General features: G+C 42.8%; 1 protein-coding gene across 1 annotated transcript in view; it reads left to right on the plus strand.

The window, feature by feature from the left end:
- Positions 1-174: 174 nt before the first annotated feature.
- The window catches only part of mast4 (microtubule associated serine/threonine kinase family member 4), a 94,609-nt gene continuing 73,365 nt past the window's right edge, over positions 175-21,418 (plus strand). Inside the window, 3 exon segments of the mRNA XM_069700900.1 lie at positions 175-774; positions 14,533-14,686; positions 21,119-21,252. Coding sequence (XP_069557001.1) covers positions 529-774; positions 14,533-14,686; positions 21,119-21,252 — 534 coding nt within the window. The 5' untranslated portion in view covers positions 175-528.

The raw sequence follows: 21,418 nt of genomic DNA on the forward strand, positions 1-21,418 counted from the left end.
CCTTCTTCCACTTCTATATATTATAATAAACTGATTATTCTCACTAAATTGAGTGGTCAGCTTGCATATCTAAAGATGCTTAAAACCGTGTGTGTGTGTGTGTGTGTGTTGGGTTTGGCAGCTGCAGCGAACTGATTGGTCCGCGCCCGTACTTTGTGGGCGGGGCCTTGTTTTTGGCCAGCAGTGCCGTAGCTGTGCGTAATGAGGGCAGTGGCATGACAGCATGGACTCACGCTGCTGCAGCGAAAGTCATGAGCGACTAAATCTAAACAGAGGCAACTTTTAAGTGAAGCGGACACGTCGACCCGGAGGTGACATTGAAATAAAACAGGGCGGACACATTATTTTAATCGATAGCACTAACTTTTGGCAGCGTCGTCACTTTATTTTTACGCCAGTAAACGAAAAAAAAAAAAAAAAAAATACTGTCCTTTCGTGGGCTCGCGACTCAAAATGAACCGTGCAGGTGCGCCGGCAGGTTAATTAGCAGCTACGTTTTGTTTTGACGTCGCGTCATAAATTGACAGAATGGAGCGCGAGCGTTTTTTGGCGTCTGGAAGCTGCGCGAGCCTGTCCTCCTCCTCCTCGTCGTCGTCGTCGGGCTCGCACACCTTGTCCGAGGGAGAAGAAATGACGGCGGCACTGGACATTAAAGTTTACGGGGACGACGGACACGGCTTGGACGAAGTTGAGGACGATGGAAACGCGGGATACGACAAGGAGACAGCAGGGGATGAAGAGGAGGAAGAAGAGGAAGGAGAGGAAGACGAAAAGGTAAACACACACGCGCACGCACACGAACACGTTTGAGGCCAGTTCAAATTCAAATTATCTGTCGGTTAATTAATTCATCATGCCACAGAAACTTAGTCGACAACTGTGTTGTTAATTGTTGAATAATTTCAGTCCTTTTCAAAGTAAAATTGTCAAAACGTTTGCTGGTTCCAGCTTCATGTGAGGCTTTTACGCTTTTCTTTACCATATAATAGAGTCAAATTAAAAATATTTAGGAGTCAAAACAAGACATCTGGAAGAGTTTTTGAGCTTTGAGAAAACTAAATAATTAATGAAGAAAGCATTAAAAAAAAAAAAATAAATAAAAAAAACCGCTAACACTGCTGTGAACAGAGACTACAGGCTGCTCAGGCTCCTGCAGTCAGTAAACAAAACATCTCGGGTGACAGTAAGCTGATTAATTCTGATCCTGCTGTCAAAGTATTTGTAAACAGCCTCCTCCATCTCAGGTTTGCTGCTGCTGCACATGTCACGAAGTCAGTTTAATCCCCGCCGTGAGCTACTTTGACTTCATCCCACTTCATTTACAAAGTCAGACTCATCGTCAGTCCCTCAACTCTTGAGACTTTTCAAAAATGCACTTCCCACTGCACTGAGGGGTTTTTCCCACAATCCCCTGACACTCATCCCATGACGCCATAGGATGAAAAATAAACAAAATATATGGTCACATATCCCGGTGCTTTCCAAGTTGCACCACTTTTTCCAATCCGAGCAAAGTTGGCAGCTCGATCCAAAATGAAACATGTTATTGTCATCTTTTATAGGTGAGAGGTGTTTCTATTGTTTTGTCCACCCTATTTATATCAGTGAAGGTCCACTGAATGTGAGAAGCGGCTCGAGGGCACCGCAAACTACACCCTCCAAAGTGATCATGCGGTTAAATCAACACTTCTCCTAAACAGCTTTAATCAAAACAAGTCATTAGAACCTAAATGAAGATGGACTTGTCGCAGGGATGTTTTATTTAACCTGGCAACTACGTGTATGTTCATGTTTCTTTTTAATATTTTCTATGTTGTTGCAACCTACTGCTTTGTTTTTGTGTTTATTTTTTTTTTATATAAGAAAGAGCAAAGACATGATGTCATTCCTGCTATGTTGAGAACATGTCCAAAATCTTTTTTTTTTTAAATTATTATTATGCAACAGATGGAAATGTTTTTCAGCCTGGAGGCTTAGACACATCTTTTAGGCTTCAGGAAACATCTTCAAAAGTGTTGTCGGCACTCTTTAAAAGGTGATTTCTTTCTTTTTATTTCCTTTTTTTTTTTAAGGATGGTCGGGTATATTCGAGCGCTTTGCTCCGAAGTTGAATGTAATACCGTTACATGATGAGAGGCACAAACTGTGACTAACCCGAGTATAATATTTTACAGGACAGTGCTCTTATTGTGTTGTTTATTCAGGAAACGGATGGAGAAAATGAGAAAGCTTTGTAATTAGTATAAAACGTCACGTCTGTGTTTCTGCCGGCTGGTTCGACTGCTTTGGATTAAAAAGCTTCTTTCTTTTTTTTTCTGAATCATAAGGCTACATGACTTCGGGCTGTAGGTGCGGCCGACTTGTCACCTCTGAAGATGTCCAATATAAGGAACAGCAAATTGTGCAACAATTTCCCCATCTGTCAGTCCGCACTTTTTGGATGCAGTTAGAAAATAACCCGAGCTGCACACTGCAACTGCAAACCAAGAATAGATTGTAGTTCATTTGATTAATTCTCCACCCGTTATTTTTAACACGGGTTAAATCGGTATTTGTAAGCGTGCACGCCGACATCGCCGCGACGATACCGCCAGGGTGGTGTCGTGTTTGCTAACATTGGCGCTTCACTGATTCGGTTTGGCCGAGCTGCAGTTTGACAGTCCATTACCGTAATAGAGCCGCGATATCGGAGACGAGGGGGCAAGCACTGTAACTCGTCTCTTATTTCATTTTCTCTCAATCTGAGCTATTAAAAGACCATTTCAAATACAACACTATGAATATACTTTCAGTGTCAGATGTTCTATTTACTAAAGCCAAATTTTAAAAACCACCCCGCCCTAATTGTGAACCGGAGGAGTGTGAACCCGGTGTCCTCCCCGCTCCCTTTTGAAATGCCAGTTTGAAGTTCATTTAAAACCGGTGACCTCGCTCGTGCCGGCTACAGAAGAAGAGTTGTAATCCGACCCGTCATACTGAACCGAGGGGACCCGTCGCCGGCTGAAACGCCGCGAAGCAGGTCGGGTAACCTGCCAGTGAGGAGAAGCCTCGCAGTGGTATTAGCGGAAAGGGTGTTAACCGGGGGAGTCCTGACCTTTGACCTGTGCCTTGCTGCTGCGGCGGAGTTAAAGAAGGAAAGTCTTCTGAGAACTCCGAACTCGGTTAGCGCTCAGTTTCCAGACTTTGCCCCGCCCGGCGTTTCAAGGATTGGGATATACTTCCAACGATGCCTATCTTCAAAAAAAAAAAAAAAAAAAAAAAATCGGCATCGTTGTCCATCCCAGACATCTAAATCTGTCCGGAGTTGTAGGCAGCGACAGAGAAAATGATCTACACTCCGGACGAGATTATCCCACGCAATAATCCTGTCTTTCATGACCAAGACGAGACAACAACAAAAAATAGATTAAAAATGGGAAGCGTGCAGTTCAGATTATGAGATTTTTGGCCTCAAGTTCATCGGTGTGGTGTGTGTGTGTGTGTGTGTGTGTGTGTGTGTGTGTGTGTGTGTGTGTGTGTGTGTGTGTGTGAACTGTCACCGTCAATTACTGTCAATAAGTTTGAGATTAAAAGCAGCAGCACCTGCTCTTCACCGTCCAAATATATGGATGGATGATATTACAGGATATTTGACCTACTCGGTATCTCGGTGTTAATTATAAACCAGGTGACATCAAAAGTTTTCCGAGCCCGTTCCTGTTACAGCCGCAGCGGGAGGAAGCTATAAATTACGTGAGTAAATACACCCAAGTAACGTTGCTTGATCAACATCAGCACCTGAGTTGCGCGTGTTTTCGGTGACCGCCGTGACGTGAATATTTAGCGATTTCACCGTGGACCTGAAACTTGAGCGGAGAAACATCAAATCTTGCACTAAATTTGGGAAATTGCCAACGGAGACCTCTCGAAACGCTTCAGAAGGTCTTCGGGGGTTGTGTCACCGTGAATTCGTCCCCCAGAGGTACACCGTCAACACCGAGTTCCTGCTTTGACCAATCCGAAGGCGTCTGGGGGGGGGGGGGCGAAAACATTTGCTGTGGACTACATGAGCCGTGGCGCCATGGCAACAGTGCATCAACTCAAGAGTGTGTTGAAAACGAATGAGTTTCTCGCCTGCAGAAACACAATCGTAGCTCCCCACCACCCCTGATCACTGGATTCGGCTCCCTGTGACTTCTTTTCTGTTTTCCAAAAAAATTTATACTAGAAATTCTAACTCTCTGCTCAAGTTTCAGGTCCATGGTGAGATTGCAAATGCCCGACGTCACCAGTGACCGCAATAAACACGGGCGCTGACGTTGATCAGGCGACGTACCCTGGAATACCTGTCGATGCGAATCATTCCCTTCCACCTGTTTCATGCCCGCGGCTGCGATACGCTCCGTTTCTGCGCAACAGGAACAGGTTGTGAACTCTTAACACCCTTCACAACTTCTCCGATTCCAATTATGCAAGTTCTTAAATTGCAAATATTGCCGAATTCATTTGAGTTTTTGTCCGACTAATCAGCGGAACAATTGTCGAAGCTCTGATCTGATTATTTCAAGACGGGTTCGTCGTAGAAGGATTCAATCTGAAGGTTGAAATATTAGCACCCATGAAATCCTTGCAGAAAGCGCTTTGGTGCACAAGTTGAGCACGACACGATGCACTTTCTTTTTTTTTTTTTTTTTTTGGAGCTTTCTGTAGACCTGCAACAAATCCCAGATATCCAGTTCTGTCCACGCTGCGTCTCAAAGTACACAACCTGTTAATCACCGTGTTCCTCGACTCGATATGTCCCTCCGCTGCTTTTATATCCCGTCAGGATCGTAAATCCTGGTGTTTCATACGTTATCTCTCTCTGGCATGTTGGTAAGAGCAGGAGTATTTCTGCTGGTTTTTTTTTTTTTTCTTTTTTTTTTTTTTCTTAATCTCAAACGTTTTCAGTTTTTCTTTTCTTTTCTTTTCTTTTTTTTTTGTATGTTTTTTTTGCTTCTTTAATGTGCTAAAGATTTCCCGTCCGGTGATATTCAGCCCCTCGAATGTCAAACTTCCAGCGGGGAAACCACAATTCCCCTAATAAATGATGCGGGGTGGCTCATCACGTCCGTTTCCTTTTATCGTTTATTCAGTACCAGTTCATGTGTTGGATCCTGTCCTGTTCTCTCTCTGCTCTCCCCTCACCGCCGCCCGGTCGAGGCAGACGGCCTGAGACTGGTTCTGTCGGAGGTTTCTTCCTGTTAAAAGGGAGTTTTTCCCTCCTTCCCCCCTGGAGGTTTTTCTCCCTTTTAAAGGGGAGTTTTTTTTTTTTTTTTTTTCCCCTCCTAGGTTACGTGGGGAATTTGTTGATTTGTTGGGTTCCTCTGTGTGATGCTGTAAAGTTCTGCTGTAAAGACTTCAATGTGTTAAGTGCCATGAAATAACCTATAGAACTAAAATTGAATTGAATGTTTCAAAATTTCTTGGCTGCCCTCTTAAGATCACATCCGTTTTATTCCGTTTCAACTTTGTTCATCTTATGCAAAATATATATTGCGCAATAATCACACTGGTAGTGTTTGAGGCTTCCCCAGACTCTCAGAGCCATTCATTATTTTTAATTGACGTATTCTGCGACAGAGCACTTTTTTTTTTTCTTTAGGGTTGAGGGGTTTTCGGCTGCGTGTGCTTCCAAACTCGAGATTTATTTGACGCATTCGGAGTACTTTCCAGACAAGAATAGACAAGTGGAAAAATTAGGATGAGGCGTACTGGGTTGGGCCGTGCTCTGCTACACTCACTGCAAGAGATCAGTGAGTCAGCTGGCACACAAATCGATGTCGATTCTCACCGTGTGTTGACATCTCGGAAGATTTTGTTCTGCGGTCGAGCGGCTCGGTGATTAGACCGGAAGTTTTTTTGAGCCCAAGCGATCGTTTCCTAATTGAATTACTAACTCTGACCGACCAGGTGACAGCCTCGGTGTGTTTTTCTTACCACGGCAACTCCCTCTGACATAATCCTTGTTTGGCAAATTGGTTTCTCCGTGACCAGGGGTGGGGGGGTTTCCCTGAAGCTGGTAGGGCAGCTGTTCCACACGTTGCATCAGCGTTTATCAATATTTGCTTCCGTTTGACAATGTTTAACTCTGCGTCTGAGGGGGGGGGGGCGAAGAGTCCAGCCGTGCGTCGTGCCTCCTGAACGAGCAGCCGTTCACTCCAACGGGGCGGTCAGTCGGGGGGAGGGGGGCGATTAGAGGGACGTGTCCGCGAATGCGTCGAGTCCATAAGAGGATTAACGCGATCTGGTTAAGACTCTTTTTCACCGCGTCTTTCCGGGAGTCGTCTTTTGATTTTTTTAATTTTTTTTTTGACTCCTGTTCCCGTCGTACGTGCGCACGCTTACTTCTGACTTGAGTCCGCATTGCGTGCGTGATGACCGAGCGTTCAAAGTGACAAGTGAGCTTTGAGTTTTGTCGGTACCCAAACGAAACAAAACAAAACAAAATGTCTCTTGGTCGAAATTTACCCGGAGGTCATTGGGCGTCACCGGAGGGGAGCGAGGTAAGAGAGTCCACACCCCTGATTGGATGAATTTAAACTTCCTTGAATGTGTTTATTTATTCATTCATTCTTCTTTTTTTTTGTATCTTAATTTCTACGTGAAGCGATATTGATGGTCACCTTTTAAAATTGAAGATGCCTTCGTTTTGAAGAAACAAATCTGGAAGGTTGTGTTGCCCGTTTCAGCGATCCAGATGAAAGTATTTCACCGTTTGTAACGCGCTAATGGTAACGGTGTGTTCAGACCGAAGCGTGAAGCGAATGTTCGGACGTCATCGCTCTGCGGGAGTAATTGGCTTCACGTTTGGTCTGAACGCGGCTTCAGTGTTTATTCACTCTTTTGTCAACAATTATAACGTTGCGGAGGCTGGTGTATAAACAAAAGTTGAAAAACAATGCAGTTAAATGTAGTTGTAATGATATAAAATGTTTTAATAGGACAAATTGTTGACGTGGGGTTGATTAATAAACACATTATATTGCGCCATTAACAATTATTGATGATGTGTTTCGCGCTTAAGGGTGCACTTAAGGCTAAAAAGTGAAATACAGAATATAAGTAAAAAGGTGAGTGTGATGTAAGCCTACTGTTTATTAAACCCGACCTGCTTCCAGTCGCACATCGGAACCACAACGGAGGAAGCTTTTTCGCAGCAATAAGGATATTTTTGAGGCAAATCGAGCAGAAAGATCTTTTTCTCGTTCCTCACAATATTCCTGATTATTAAAAAAATAAACTTGGCTGAGTGAAGATACATTTGGTGTGGCAAAATTAAGCTGTTGTTATCACCGGCGACGGTCAAACCTCGCGGTCAAACCTCGCGGTCAAACCGCACGGACTTCTTCGGGTCACTCTCGACTCCTTCTGCTGTTTTTCATGGCGGAAATCCCAGACACACATCACGACCGATCTGCGATCGGTTGCTCCCGGGGCCCCAGATTTGATGGGATGCGTACAAATAGGTCTTTAGTGCTCGACTTTCTTGGTGGAAGAAGCATCGCGTGGTTTATTTCCTAACAACGCCGTATTTGTTACATCTTTACATGGATAATTGTATTAAATCGGAGAAGGAAAGGGCTGCCGTATTTAACTTTAAATCTTGTCAACACAGGAAACAGAATTCCCATGAGAGAGCGTACAAAGTTCAAATACCCGAAACCCGAGCTGTTTTTCTTTTTTTAGCTTATGGAGGGAAAGAGTTTACTTTTAAAGTGTCCGTCAGGTGACCGAAATGTGAAATACCGATGATTTTGAAGAGTTTTATTCGCGCAAATATTTAGATTTGAGCTGCAGGACATTTTAAGTGCTGTTATTTAAACACCGAGATCCTGAGTCCCAGAGAGCGGAGGGAGACGCATTCGGGCCCCGGGTGGAATTCGGGGGAGAGTTGAATAAGACAGATGTTGGGTGACAAGGTCGGCCAGAGCAAGGTTTACTCGACTGAAGTTGACCCTGAGAAAAAAAGACAGATGAACGTCTTTCACAGTTCAGTGCAGTTCACCAACATGGAAGCGTTGCCAGCGATTCATGGAGCGTTTGCATCGTGTAATTAGACCACGTGTTTGTTTCCGGAGGCATGCTGGCTAAATGCCTCGTTTCTTTTTTTTTTTTTTTTTTCTGGGTTTTGTAGAAGCTGCAGGAACAATCCTCCTTTTTATACATTTTTCTTCCACCGACTGACAGTTTGCGAAACCACTCCCCTCCCGAGTCTGCTCGTGCTCAGCTTATCGCCCGTACCGAGCGTGGGAGCGCGGGGGTGTAGGAAAAGTGCTTCTCGGCATGAAAAGAGTCGAGACGGTTGTGTCTTTTTATTGAGCCTTTTCCAAAAGGAAACGTGGCAAATGTCTAGCATGTCTAGCTAAATGGCTAAGCGGCAGCCTTTTCCTACCTGCCGTCCGATTTTAGGCCAGCTGGGCACACTGGGCGCATAAGAACGACAAAAAATTCTCACCTACCGGAGTTTTCGTCGGAGTGTTGCGGTCCATCGTTGGTTCTTCGATCATGCCGCGCACCGCGAGGCCGTTTGCAGATCCCGACGCTCGTATTCGAGCCGACACGGACTAAATCCTGTCAAAAATCGAGGCTGAATTTTGTGCAGTCCGATCCCGGCGTTGGACTCGTTACTTTGTCAGAAATATGGAAATGTGGTTTCAACACACTGGAATAAAAAAAAAAAAAAAAAATTGAAATAAAATACCGACGCGGTTATATAATAAGATTATGTAACGATTGTCTGCTTTTAAGATACAGATTTGCGCTCTAAAAGCTGCATTTTGTCTCGTCTTGGAGTTTATCAGCAAAAAAAGACGTTCCTCGATGAAAACCTGACTGATAGGAGGATAGAAATTATTCTTAAATCTGTAGGTTTGTGTGATTATAACTACGGCATGGAGGTTGAAAACTGATTTCATTACCAGTGATTCATGCGATTCCCAGTTGCTCTTCAGAAAAAGGATATGATCGAGAAACAATGGCAGGGAGAGCGATGACTGGAAAGAGGTACAGCATAATGCCTCTTGATGTATGGGAGGGGTCGGGGGGGGAGAGGGGCAGCGGGGTCACGCTTCCTGCTTTACTGTAAATGTGTACTCTTTGTGTCTTAGCAACCAAATGAAGGACACCAATAACAATTTGTCCCCACTCCTAAAAGGCTTCTTTCATCCGTCTCGGTGAAACGACAAACAACACTTCACCACAAAGCCTTCAAAGAGAATTAGAATATCCTGCGGCGTGACGGTGTTTTCCAATTCGGCCTTTTGTACAACTGTTGTTGTTTTGTTTTTGTTTTTTTTTGGGGGGGGGGTGGAATTCATCACTGAAACGGCCGATTCGACTGTGATCGTCACACAATCTGCCCCCCGAAATACGTGGGCCAATAGGGGCCCGCTGACATTACCGGGACGTCCGGGAGGCTTTTATCATCGGTTTATTTCACCTGACCGGTGTTGAGACCGGGCGAGCCGCAGCTTCCAGTAGCGCCGATAAGAAACATTTATTGCGACCTCTACCGGCTGCAGTGAAAGAAGGGAGTTGGTTGACGTGGTGTAAAAAGCAGCAAACGGTTTGCGTCGCCCGCGAAAACAAAAGTTAACGGTGACTCATTCCAAGTCGCGTACGTAAAGACGATTTTTGACTAACGTAACGTCTGCCGTATCGGCCGGGGGACTCGTCGGATCTTCTCCTGAACGCGGCCGAATTGCGACCGTGTCACGACGTGAACCACGTTTGTTATTGGTATTATTATTATTATTATTATTACCATGACAACGGTCCTGTGTGTCTGTTCATGTACTGCGTGTCGTCGATAACAGCCTACTGAACCTACCAGTAGGTTTAGCAGACCCCGTGTGATGACAACTGCCCGTTCAGAAGTCCGACGACCCACAAACTTGCCGACTGGACCAACTTGACCTTGAGAAACCTAGAAACCTAGAAACCCAGCCAGTTGGTGTAGCGTACCGTGAAATGTCCCAATAACTCTTTAGAGAAAGTAGAAGGAAAAGCATGTTGTTTACATGGTTGCTGTTCTCTCGTGGTTTCCGTTGCATCGACCACATACGAGCACGCGGATCCGTCCGAGTCTCTTTTTTTTTCCCCCTCCGGCTCGGACCGTCGAATTATTTATTGCTCGACCTCGGTGGGGGGGCAGTGTTCCTGCGTACAGCCATCGCTCTTCCCTCGCATTTTGTCTGTGCGGTATATATGCTACTCTTCCTGCTGCCCCATCCTTTTGTTAGTCCGTTTTGTTTGGGTAGCTGCGTCTGCTTGTGTATGTACCGGTACAGGAAAAAAAAAAAAAAAGTCTTCTTTTTGTAGCCGAGTGTCTTTCCCACCTCCGAAGCCTTTTTTTTGGTTGTGTTTTTTAGCCTCGGCTGGTTAAAGGTCGACACCGGGCAAGCTCGACTGAATGTTTGCACTGCTTTCCACTCTGTCAGCCTCATTCACAGTGTGCTGAAACTTTTTTTTTTTTTTTTTTTTCAGTCGATGGCACAGCGACTCCTGACAAACACTATATTTTTCCTTTTTTTTTTTTTCTTTTCTTCCCTCATACTTTCTCTTCGCACAATATCTGACTTGAATTGATTTTTGTCAGCGCTTGAAGCTTTTACTTTTTCATGCCAGATTATTATTATTATTTTTTTATTGAATCTCTGCAACATTTCGTAGCTCGTTGGGTGCCTACAGTTATCTGAAAGCAGCGAATATTAAAAGTTTTTATATCGACGTGTTGAACGACAATATAAAAACAAATGGCCAATGTGAAAGGAGGTAATTTCTAGAGATAGATCCGGAGACGATTAGCGCTCGAATCTGCAGCATTCCTCGGCTTTATAGAGCTTTCATAGCAAGTTTCAGCTCATTCTTCAGCTGTGCGACCCACAATTTTGCTTCTTTTTGTTCACTCTCCAGCTCCACAAACCCTCTGCACACACACCCTGCCTTATTTTTACGTTTTTACGAAAGGTGAGGTAGTTTGAAGCTAAACGTATACCGTGTTTAACATGGTTCTCTAGGGGATTATCGTATCGTGCGATTTTATATACAGTCAAAGTAGTTTTGTAAATATTCCAGTTTGCATTCTCAATAAAAAAATTTTAAAAAAAAATAGTGTGACAGCGAATGCATGAAAAAAAAAAATGTCTCGATAGATAGTTACTTTTATTAATCCACCAAGGGGAAATGTTTCCGCAACGGCAGCATTATCAGCGTTACAGATTCACATAGAAACAAAGACGAAGATTACCTCCATTCTTTATTTATTTATTTTTTTTTCCTTCGGTCGGTAAACACGAACGCTCCCAGTGTACCGTGCGGCCCGTCGTCTTTGTTTTCGGCTGTTTGCCGTCTGCTTTGGCAACATAAAGGCTTGTTGGTACTGTCCATCGCGTGTGAGGCTGAGGGAGGGGGGAGGAAGGTGGATGGGGTGGGTGGGGAGGGGGGGGTCGGGTTTTGATCTGGTTCCCCTGCAGGTGAAGAGGAATGGTGGGTGAAAGGTCACTGGCAGCTGCCCAAGCTGCAGTCTGCGGGCTGCCTGCTGTGCACGCACACACACACACACACACACACACACACACACACACACACACACACACACACACACACACACACACACACACACAGAGAGAGAGAGTGAGTGTTTTCTGTGTAATCGAATAGGCATTTGAAGGGCTGACACCCACCCTCAAAATCAGTGCAGATGTTTCAGACGGAGAGACGTTTCGACCAGTACACCTCAGCTCGCCGCCCGGCCGTCTCGCATTCGGTTCACGCGTGGGATCGGGAAACGCTGGTTTAACCGATTGCCCAGACGATTCACGTTTGGCGCGACCGGCCGGTGACGATGTTGGCCGCGCTCGGGCAAAAAAAAAAAAAAAAAAAAATCTGATGAAACTCTGGCTAAATCTGGCAGCCCCTCCACGGGTTGCTCTTACGGTGCGGGGGGAGGCTGAACGTGGACATGGATGTTGGGCTTACGACGGTCAGATTGTATGAAATTTTGCCTTTGAGCGGTGGGGTGGGTGGGGTGGGGGAGCACGTTTCTCCTCAGGTTGTCCTGTTTGTTGTCTTTTTTTTAATTTTATTTTTTTAATATTGATTAATTGATAGTCTCTATGTTTGTCTGGTTAAATGCAAACGTCAGACTTGGATATATTGCACGCCTCTAAACTTCAGCCTTTGACCCGCTGCACAGATAGCACGACACATCGCAGATTATCTTACTTCCTTTTATGAGTTTGAAAGTCATCCGCCTGAATCTGCCTGTGAAACAAAGAAAAAAAACAAATGAAAAATCTCTACACGGCTTCTCTGGCCTTATGTCATCGTTGCATTTATGCAATAAGCCAATTCCAATTGGTTTTGATCAGGAAAAAAACCAGACTCGAAGGAAACGAGATGATGAAACGCACCGGAAGCCGAGACGTATTGCGAAATAAGAGCGCTTCTCCAAAATGAGCCCGACTTCCTTTGTGATGTCGAAACTTATACACACAGCAGTCGTGTGGTGATTTTTTATTTATTTATTTTTTAAAGAGAGAGGGACCCCCGCCGGGTCGACGCAGGAGTTTTACCGCTGATTGTTTGGCGGTTTGACTCTAAGCTGCTTATAGAGGAAATGTTTGCGTCTCATCCGTTTGCTTTAAAATTACACAAACCACCCGTCCATTCCTCGCGTCGTGCGCGATTAATCTGAACGTACTCGGCTTTAAACACTTTAACGCCAGCTGTTCGAGAGGTCAAACTCCGCTTCGATTTGTCTCGCGAGTTTCGTTCTTCGCTGACTGGCGATTTGCTAGATTGATACGTCGCGCAACCGAGTTCGTACGTGGCGATCGGTTGCGTAATAAATGTTCACGCGTCCGAACCCGCAGGGTGTAAAATGTCGTTTTGATAACGACGCAAACCCTCGTTATTAATTCGATTTCGCCCCCAAAAAATAACGCCAAGCGATATTTCAAACAAAATTTCGTAGCTTTTGCAACGTGGAGTTAAAGCACCTTTTTCTGAAGATCTGTGTAGTAAAAAAAAAAAATCTGAGCTCCTCATCTGTGCCTCGGCGGTGATATCTGGCTGGACGTTAGGTGGTGCTGTTTGTTTTCATCGAGCCCAACTGGCCGCTGTCGTCCAAGAAAAAGGAGTCGGCGCTGTTACGCAACGAGATCATTTCTGTAGTTGGGATTAGAACTTCTTCGGGGTTTTTGTGAAGACAATCGGGCGCCCTTGCGTGCGTTTACCGGTTTGCACGGTGTGTGTTTTACGTTTTCGATACGTCATGGGTTCGTAACGTATATTTGAAAAGATCAACATTCGGGCAGAGGATACGCAGTTTAATGGTGTACTGAACTATTTGCGCCTACTCAGCATAAATACACTCTCTCTGTGTGCGTGTTTCTACTCGTTTCTGTTGTTTGTTTGTTTTGTTTTTGTTTTTTACTGCATCGCTCCCGTTTCCAGATTTCGCCGTTCGCGCTGAGGTCACGGCGGCCTACGAGGGCTCCGGCTCTAAAAGTTGTCCTTAATAGCAGCGGGATCATGAATCATCCCACAGAGGGGCAGAGGGCATTTCCTTCCAGAGACGGCTCTCGGCCGTCTGTATCTTTTGTATTCTCAGGGAGGGCCTCTTCCTCACCGCTCGGCTTTGTCAGTCCCAGCTTCGTGCGAGGTGTTGTCTTCTGATGCTTCTGATGAATTTAATATCATCGCGTTCGTGCGTGGTTTGCTAAATCTGTCGGACAGAGTTTCAGGAAAAAAACAACAACAAGCTGTCGTTATAGACTGTCCTTCATAAACTGATTCATTGACTACATCCTGGGAATCCCCCTTCGTACAACATCTGAGAAGTTGCCCTGCCGTATGATTCGCAGCTCCTGTGCGTGCCCTCTTTAAGCTCATTTTCACTTGATAATTCATCATTGGTACACATGTATTTAAAAAAAACAAAAACCAATAACCTGTTTTCCGTTGCCCTGTTAGCTGCTACTATTTGAGATCAGTTTTGGATTTACAGAAGGAAGTTGGGAAAGGGGAGTTGAAACAGTCAGCTGATGGGTAGAAACTATTTGGCTTAAGTACGTATTCTTGTAAAATCGCTGAATATTTGATGGTTTCAGCTTCATAAATTATGAGCATTTGCTGCTTTCTCTTAACATTATCATAAACCAAGAGAAGGCATTTGTTAATATCACATTTTTCACAGTTTCCGACGCCTCACGGATGAAGCGCTTAATCAAGAAAATACTTGGCAGATATTACATAATGAAAATAATTGTCCAAAAATTAGAGACGTGACTAATAAGTACCGAACGTGTTGTGTATCTCTGATTACACACTGATATAAGCGAAAGTTAATGCTTTTTTTTTTTTTTTTTTAATTTTTTATTTTGAACAAAACAAAAATAAACAATTGTTTTTTAATGTGGATCTCGTCCTTGTATGAGTATAGCTCGAGAAGTGTGCCTTTTAAACCAATTTCTGCAACCTTACCTTCTTTTTTGTCTTTTTCTGTAGTTGGACAACATCCTCTACCCCCCCGCCATGTTCCTCAGGAAGTCCAGTAACCCCGAGGTCACTCATGGATTAAGTCCCGCCCTCAAATTGAAACGACATCTCAGCGAGGATCGACGAAATGTTCGGCGGCGGAGTCTCGGGGGCGGCCTCACAGGTATGTTTTTTTTGTTGTTGTTGTTGTTGTTTTTTTGTTCTTTTCCATTTTAGACAACTGGAATGACCTTTTTATTTACAACTGATAGCAGAAACTTGCAACTTTAATAACTATAAACGCAAATATTTGTCACTGACTGAACGGTTTGGCCGAATGCCGGCACTTCCTGTATCTTTTTCAAATTAAAAGCCCTGGTTTCAAATTAAAAGCGCTCCAGCGTTTCATACAGTCCGGATTTATACTAGGCTTTGACCTCATCTTGTTTATCCAAGTTTTTCTAATTTCCTAGACAATTATGATCCATATTCTTGACACATAAATTGTAACTCTTTAAAACTACATGGGAGGACAGTTTATATATTTCTGTACAGCCTGATTTATCTACACTGTTACTAATCTTACTCTATGCAACCAAACTTTAAGAAAACAGATGCAGTAACTAAACATACAAGTCCCTCATCAAATCACTCAATCATTTTCCTCTCCCTCCTAAAACTCGCATATTATTTTCACCACTTCCCACAGCTCGAAAATGTATTTGACGTGGTTGACCCCAGAGGGGAGAGAAACAATTTATGTTCATCCTTACCACAATAATGTCCACAAACCATCCATCAATTTGAAAACACGTGGGAATACGTCTCAAGTGTCATTTCATTCAAATCACAATCATGTTTTTCCTCTTACCTTTAATGTTTACCCGCCATGACTATATTTTGGAGATCTTTCTGCTTTTATTTCTTGTGTCTTTTGGAGATCTCAAGGACTTTTGCCGCCTTCTCAGTTCAATGAAACTCGTGGAATTTCATTTGTGGAGTTAAGAGCTTTGAAAAAATGACTTGCAAACCGTATTTCCAGAAGCCGCCTCGGTTACTCGGAATAATCAGGATAATCCGCAGTTCCCACTGTGAACAGTTTTCAGTGCTACCTTCATTTTTATGGGGGAGAAATTGTCGCCAAGGATACGACTTTGAAGTAAAAAAAAAAAAAAAAAAAAAAAAAAAACTTCACTTCAAATGTGTGACTGTTTTCAGCGGCACCAAACACTTGGTAAACAGTGGCCATCTGTTACTTAAACTCTCGGCAGAGAGGATTGCTCAAGGAAGTCAACGATGACTGTGTCGCGCTTGGCGCGAAAGTTGCTGAAGCCTAAATGATGACATCGTCATTTACAAACAGCACAGACATAACCCGAATATTGCCTAAGTGGACTCCCATCAAACCTGTTAAATATCAAAGTATCGATTCCAGATTATAATCAAATTTTTCTGTGATATTTTTATTTTTATATAAGTAAAAATATCTTCTAAAAATATATTAAAAATTTTAGTGTACTTGGCGAAAAAAAAAGAAAAAAAGTTAACTGCTTATCTTAAATTTCTGGCTAAGGCCATATGGACCATTCTTCATTGTCAAATTTTAAATACAAGAATAGGTTTTCTAATGACTGCGGACAAAAAAAACCCCTCAACAACATTGTTATTTTGTAATAAAAATGGCCTCATTAAAAACCACGTTCGAGACATACAGTCCTGCAATCCGATGTGATGTAAACCCATAATCCGAAACAATGCTGGCGGGCGCTTCGGTATATTATTGGTGCCAGGTTGTTTTATTAGCTTTAATTGCGCCTGGAATTTTTTTTCCTGTGCATTCCTCGTAGCCTATTTCAAATTAAACGAACAACACAGACGTGACCTGATCCGTGACCCGCGCAGTTTTTCCGATGTTCCCTCGATGTTCTTTCATAAAGTGTCTCCTTCTTTTTAACTGCCGTCCATTACGTGGATGCCTGAAGTGTAACGTGTGGTTGAAATGTGGTTTTAAAATGCGCCATAAGTTTTGAATTTGAATCACTGGGGAGGGTCAGTGTGCTGCATTGTGAGTGCTCTCATAAGGAACTGCACCACGTTCCTGTGATGGGGAATGTGTCAAGTCAGCAGAGAGCTGGTAGGTTAGAAAACCCTGCAGCCTGGAATACAAACTACCAGAACAGATTCAGTATTTAAAGAATTTCTCTCTACATCCAGTTGTTATCGAGTTTCCAGCAAGAATGAGTCTCAGACAATAAATAAGGAAAGAGAGGAGCCCTGCCGATATCAGAATATAACAAATGGTTAAGTACAAAAAAAAATAATCTGAGTGTCCATCTTGGTTACATTCCTTCCTCTGGACGGTTCCAGAAATGTGTTTGTTGGCCGTGTTTATTACATTTTTTTTACTTCGGTGGATGTAAATGTGAAGAACTTCCCCTCGCTGATTGAAACATTGACCTTTTCACAGTCAATGTAAGATTGCGTTTTCATCAGGCTCCGCTCTGAATGAATGCATTACCCTTTCCTAATTGAGCCACGTAAACACAAGACGGGTAAACAAACATGAACCTAAATCGAGGCGACTTTGACTGATTTGATTGTGCTGTTAAACCAGGTTTGGTACCACGTTTTTGTTTCTAAATTCAGATGAGGTTTTCTTCCCAGCGCTAAAATTGTAGCTAGTCTGCAAGCACTGAGTGTATTTAAAAGTGGATGTGGCTTTTGGGTCTGAGAAATGAGGCCAATGAGGAGGTGCAATAAACTGCAACACCACTGAATGCCACTAGGGGTTCGCTCCAAAAAGACTCTGTTTCCATAGACTTCCATTCAACTTAACTCGTGAAATACAAAGCCTATACGTTTTTTTTTCCATACGTCATGACGGCGCCATTTGCTAAAGTCGCTCCTCCTTATTAGTTTTCTGGCGGTCCAGCTGAAAATATTTCCATCATTAGTTATATATTAGGCCTCAAAAAGTTTAGGGGGCGTGTCTGTTTGATTGACAGTCCTGTGGTGCAGTTCGGTTTCTAACAGTGGGAGGGGCATAGTGTCCTCGGGTTCCAATCAGGTCTAGTCATATTTCTTTCTGGCTCCTCCCAAGCTCGTCCAGATATATAAATAACAAGATGGCGACATCAAGCTTTGTTCCTTTGAAATCGTGCTTTCCAGGAAATTCATATCCTGCTGTAGCTTTTAAAACTAATACAATCACGTCCATCTGTTGGTATATAAACATCTGTCAGCTTTCACTGAACTTAAGACGAGAGCGCCAGTGTTTTCAGTCCCCTGAGAAATGAGCCGCGGTTTTAATTTTTGTGAGAACTCCAAAGTATGAAATGCCTTAAAAGGCTTTGTTTACCCCTTTAATGAGTCTGCCAGGATGAATGAACATAGATTACCTTGGTTGAGATGCATTTAAAATACAATATGCCCAGCTGAACTGAACAGCAATGGCGTGTGCAGGAATTTTTTTAATTTCTCTTTCACATCATGATTCATGCGAGAGACTTGAAACAACATCTGCTCAAGGTTGGGAGCTGACCTTGCGAATACCTGCGCTAAATGTAAAAAAAAAAAAAAAAAAAAAAAAAATCCTGCTCAACACCTCTACTCACCCGTTTCTCCTGCCCCCCCCCACCGCCGCCACACCCACCCACACACACCCACACACACACACACACACACACACACACACACACACACACACACACACACACACACACACACACACACACACACACACTTGTTCTGCGAGTGTTGACTTGTGTGTGACGAGAGATTTCCTCTCTGCTGGGATGTGATGGGCTTCAGTGAGGAAAACATTTGCCGGTAAGGAAGGAAGGAAGGACATTAGTTTTCCCTCCTCGCCCTGTTTGGTCTCCCTTCGATTCTCTCGTGTGTTGTTTTTTTTTTCCCCTGCAGCGATCAAGGTACAACTGGGGAGATAAGTGGAGCAAGGCAGGCAGTAATGTGAAGATAGTGTTATTTATTATTGCCTTAATGAGGTCCAAAGCCGCTATTCGTACCCGGCCTGCACTGCGGAAGAAAACAAAACGGAGGGTTAGGTGATTTTTCAGAAAATGTCATTCCATTTTTCTTATAACGTAGCTGAGGAAGACCGAGAAAGAAGACACGACCTAACGGGGCTATTTATTACTTTTCATAAAAAGAGGCGTGGAAACCAGTTGATAGCAGGAGTGTGAGGGTCAATATATTTATTGTCTAACAACAATTAGAGCACACATGACTCTTGTTTCGACTGTGGAGATTATTTATGGCAAGTTTCAAGTCTGCAGATTGATTCTCGCATGGGAGACGTCAGGAAATTACATAAAAAATTCGAATACAAAATGCACTGATTTAAAAAAAAAAAAAAAAAACAGTAAAACAAATTGGACAAATTTTGTAGTAAATGGCATTAAAATGCTTCCTTTATCTAATTTGATTAGTTAGATTTAAAATGGGTGTCCATTTGATCATTCTTTTAATAAATATGATTTGATTCAATTACACATTCATAAAAGTACTTGTAATACAAGCTTTAATGCAATTAATATTTGTCTGATGACAGGCGTTAAGCACATGGTTTTAGACGCATTAACTAAATAGCTACATTGTGTGACCACTCAATTGTGTTTTTAATACATAAGTTCAGAAGAAAACTAAAGAATTTAACGCGTCTTTTCGCTCTGGGTGAATCTGTCATTTTCACTTCATCAAATGACAAAAAAACATTATTCATAGATTTAGAATATGCGACGTTTATAGATGTTTATATTTCTGTTGAGCGACTAATCGACCAACTGTTGGAGCTCTAAACGCAACAAAACTTGAAAAACACGTTGATAGTTGTGGCGACGTTTTAAACACTCTCCGAGTTAAAATTACACTGGTGGGACGGGAACTTATCCCCAAATTGCTGTTTACATCATGGTTAAAAAAAAAAAAAAAAAAAAAAACATTGTTAGGGTCCTTTTTAAATCCTGCATACTTTGTATTTTACATCACTGTCATTCTTTCGGAAAAAAAAAAAAAAAGGTACTTATATTAGATTTAAATGCCTCTGAAGCAGCAACATTATCTGTAAATCTGAACGTCGGATATACAGTATACAACCTTCCAGTTTATCAAAGCTTGGCTCATCTGATAAAAAAAAAAAGAAGAGATTTACCTGCTTCAGGCCAAATGAACTTTAGATATCATCTCTCTGTTTGGAGCGCAGCTTTCTTATCTTTCCTTCCTTCTCTCTGACTGAATTGTTCGTCCTCTTATTTCTCCCGAAGTGCTTACTTCGCTCAGGAAACAGAAATTTACACAAGATGACACCACATCAATAAGTGATTTTTCAGTTTACGGGGAGCCAACAAATCTGCTAATTTAGATGCCGAGGTTGGTTTCGGATCTAATCTTTCGTTTTGCCCTTTCGTTGTGCTGAGGTTTTATGATAAATTTCCAGATTGGAAAAAAAAAAAAATTGGTAGAAGAGACGCTCAGTGCCACCTAGCTGTCAGATGTGGTAGATGAAAAGTACAGCTTGTTTATCTGTTCTCTAAATAATATTCTTACATATGTAGACCTCCTGTCCGCATGCGCATCCACTCACCTGTAAGGCAGCGTGTTGTCGCTGTGGTTATGTAATGTCAGGATTGTCAGTGATCTCTTAATGGGCTTTCTCCCCCCCCACCCCCCCTCTTATTTTAACCCTGTTTTAACCCTTTGACACCCTGCCTGGCTGATGCAGGGTCAGAAGCTGCAGCTTAACGCGACTAACGAGAGCGGACAGCCCGGATTTTCTTCTCTTGCTGGTTTGTCATTGGACCTGCGCTGGTGATCGTGTTTCTGATGACACACTGTAGTTTGGATTTACAGTTGTACGGCAAAGTTTTATTAAAACGTCCTTTACTTGTGTAAAAGTACCGGTAAAAAAAACAAAAAACTTGACTACATCTATCGACATAAATCTAGTTTTTAACCTGAAGAAGACACTTTAAGGCACGAAGGGATTTTTTTTTTTTGAGGGGGGGGGGGTGATATCAACATATGAAATTTTGGTGAACAGAGATGAGTTTTTAGAGTTTTTAATCGAAGCCAGAAGAGGGGTAAAAGAAGCAAAAGTTTGAAGGATTTAGCAGTACTCAGTTGATACTCCAAGCATCAGAAGTATTTATTATGTGGAAAAATGGCCTCACAGACTGACATATTATTGTGAAAGCTGCTGAATCAGCTGGTTTAGTTGGAGCTGGTTTCCACTATTCAGGATTTCAGTCCTGTGGTTCCCAACTTTGGGGTCGGGGACCCTCCGAGGGCCTCAAGATGAATCTGAAGAATTGTGACGTGATTAATGAGAGGAAAGATATGGAAAAAATATTATGCTTCACCAGTTTGTTTTTATGTTTTTATCTTTTGTATTTTACAGTGAATTTTCTTTTTTTTAATGAAGTCATCTGAAAAGTTTCAGAGGGAATCAGGAACACTTATATAAAGCATCACAAACCAACCAATGTATTTTTTTACCATAACTCTAATAAATATTAAAAACCGCTAGTGAGACTGATCAGCGGTTGTTTTTTTTTTGTCAGTGTTTCATTTGAACCGATCTCTTCCTGTTGTTCTGCAGGGAAGTACCTCCTGCTGCCCACCAACCCCCAGCAGATGCAGGCAGCATGGCAGCCGACCTCTGAGGTCTCCAACCTGGTCCGCATGCGCTCCCTTAACCTCGGGAAGTCGGACCCGTCCCTCACCTCGAGCCTGGTGAGTAATTCCAAACTCTTTTTTTTTTTTTTTTTTTTACCTCACTACACCCTGATGGATTCAGACCGAGTTCTCACCTCAACCCGTGAACAGAGTTAAACAAAAGCTGAATTTCACAGAACCGGTTATGTTTCATGAAAGGGGGAATTTTCCTAAAACATAATTT

Source organism: Brachyistius frenatus, unplaced genomic scaffold, assembly GCF_029030835.1.
Source record: "Brachyistius frenatus isolate BFR_SWC_R1_liver_20210118 unplaced genomic scaffold, ASM2903083v1 Contig_35, whole genome shotgun sequence".
NCBI classification, from domain to species: domain Eukaryota; kingdom Metazoa; phylum Chordata; class Actinopteri; family Embiotocidae; genus Brachyistius; species Brachyistius frenatus.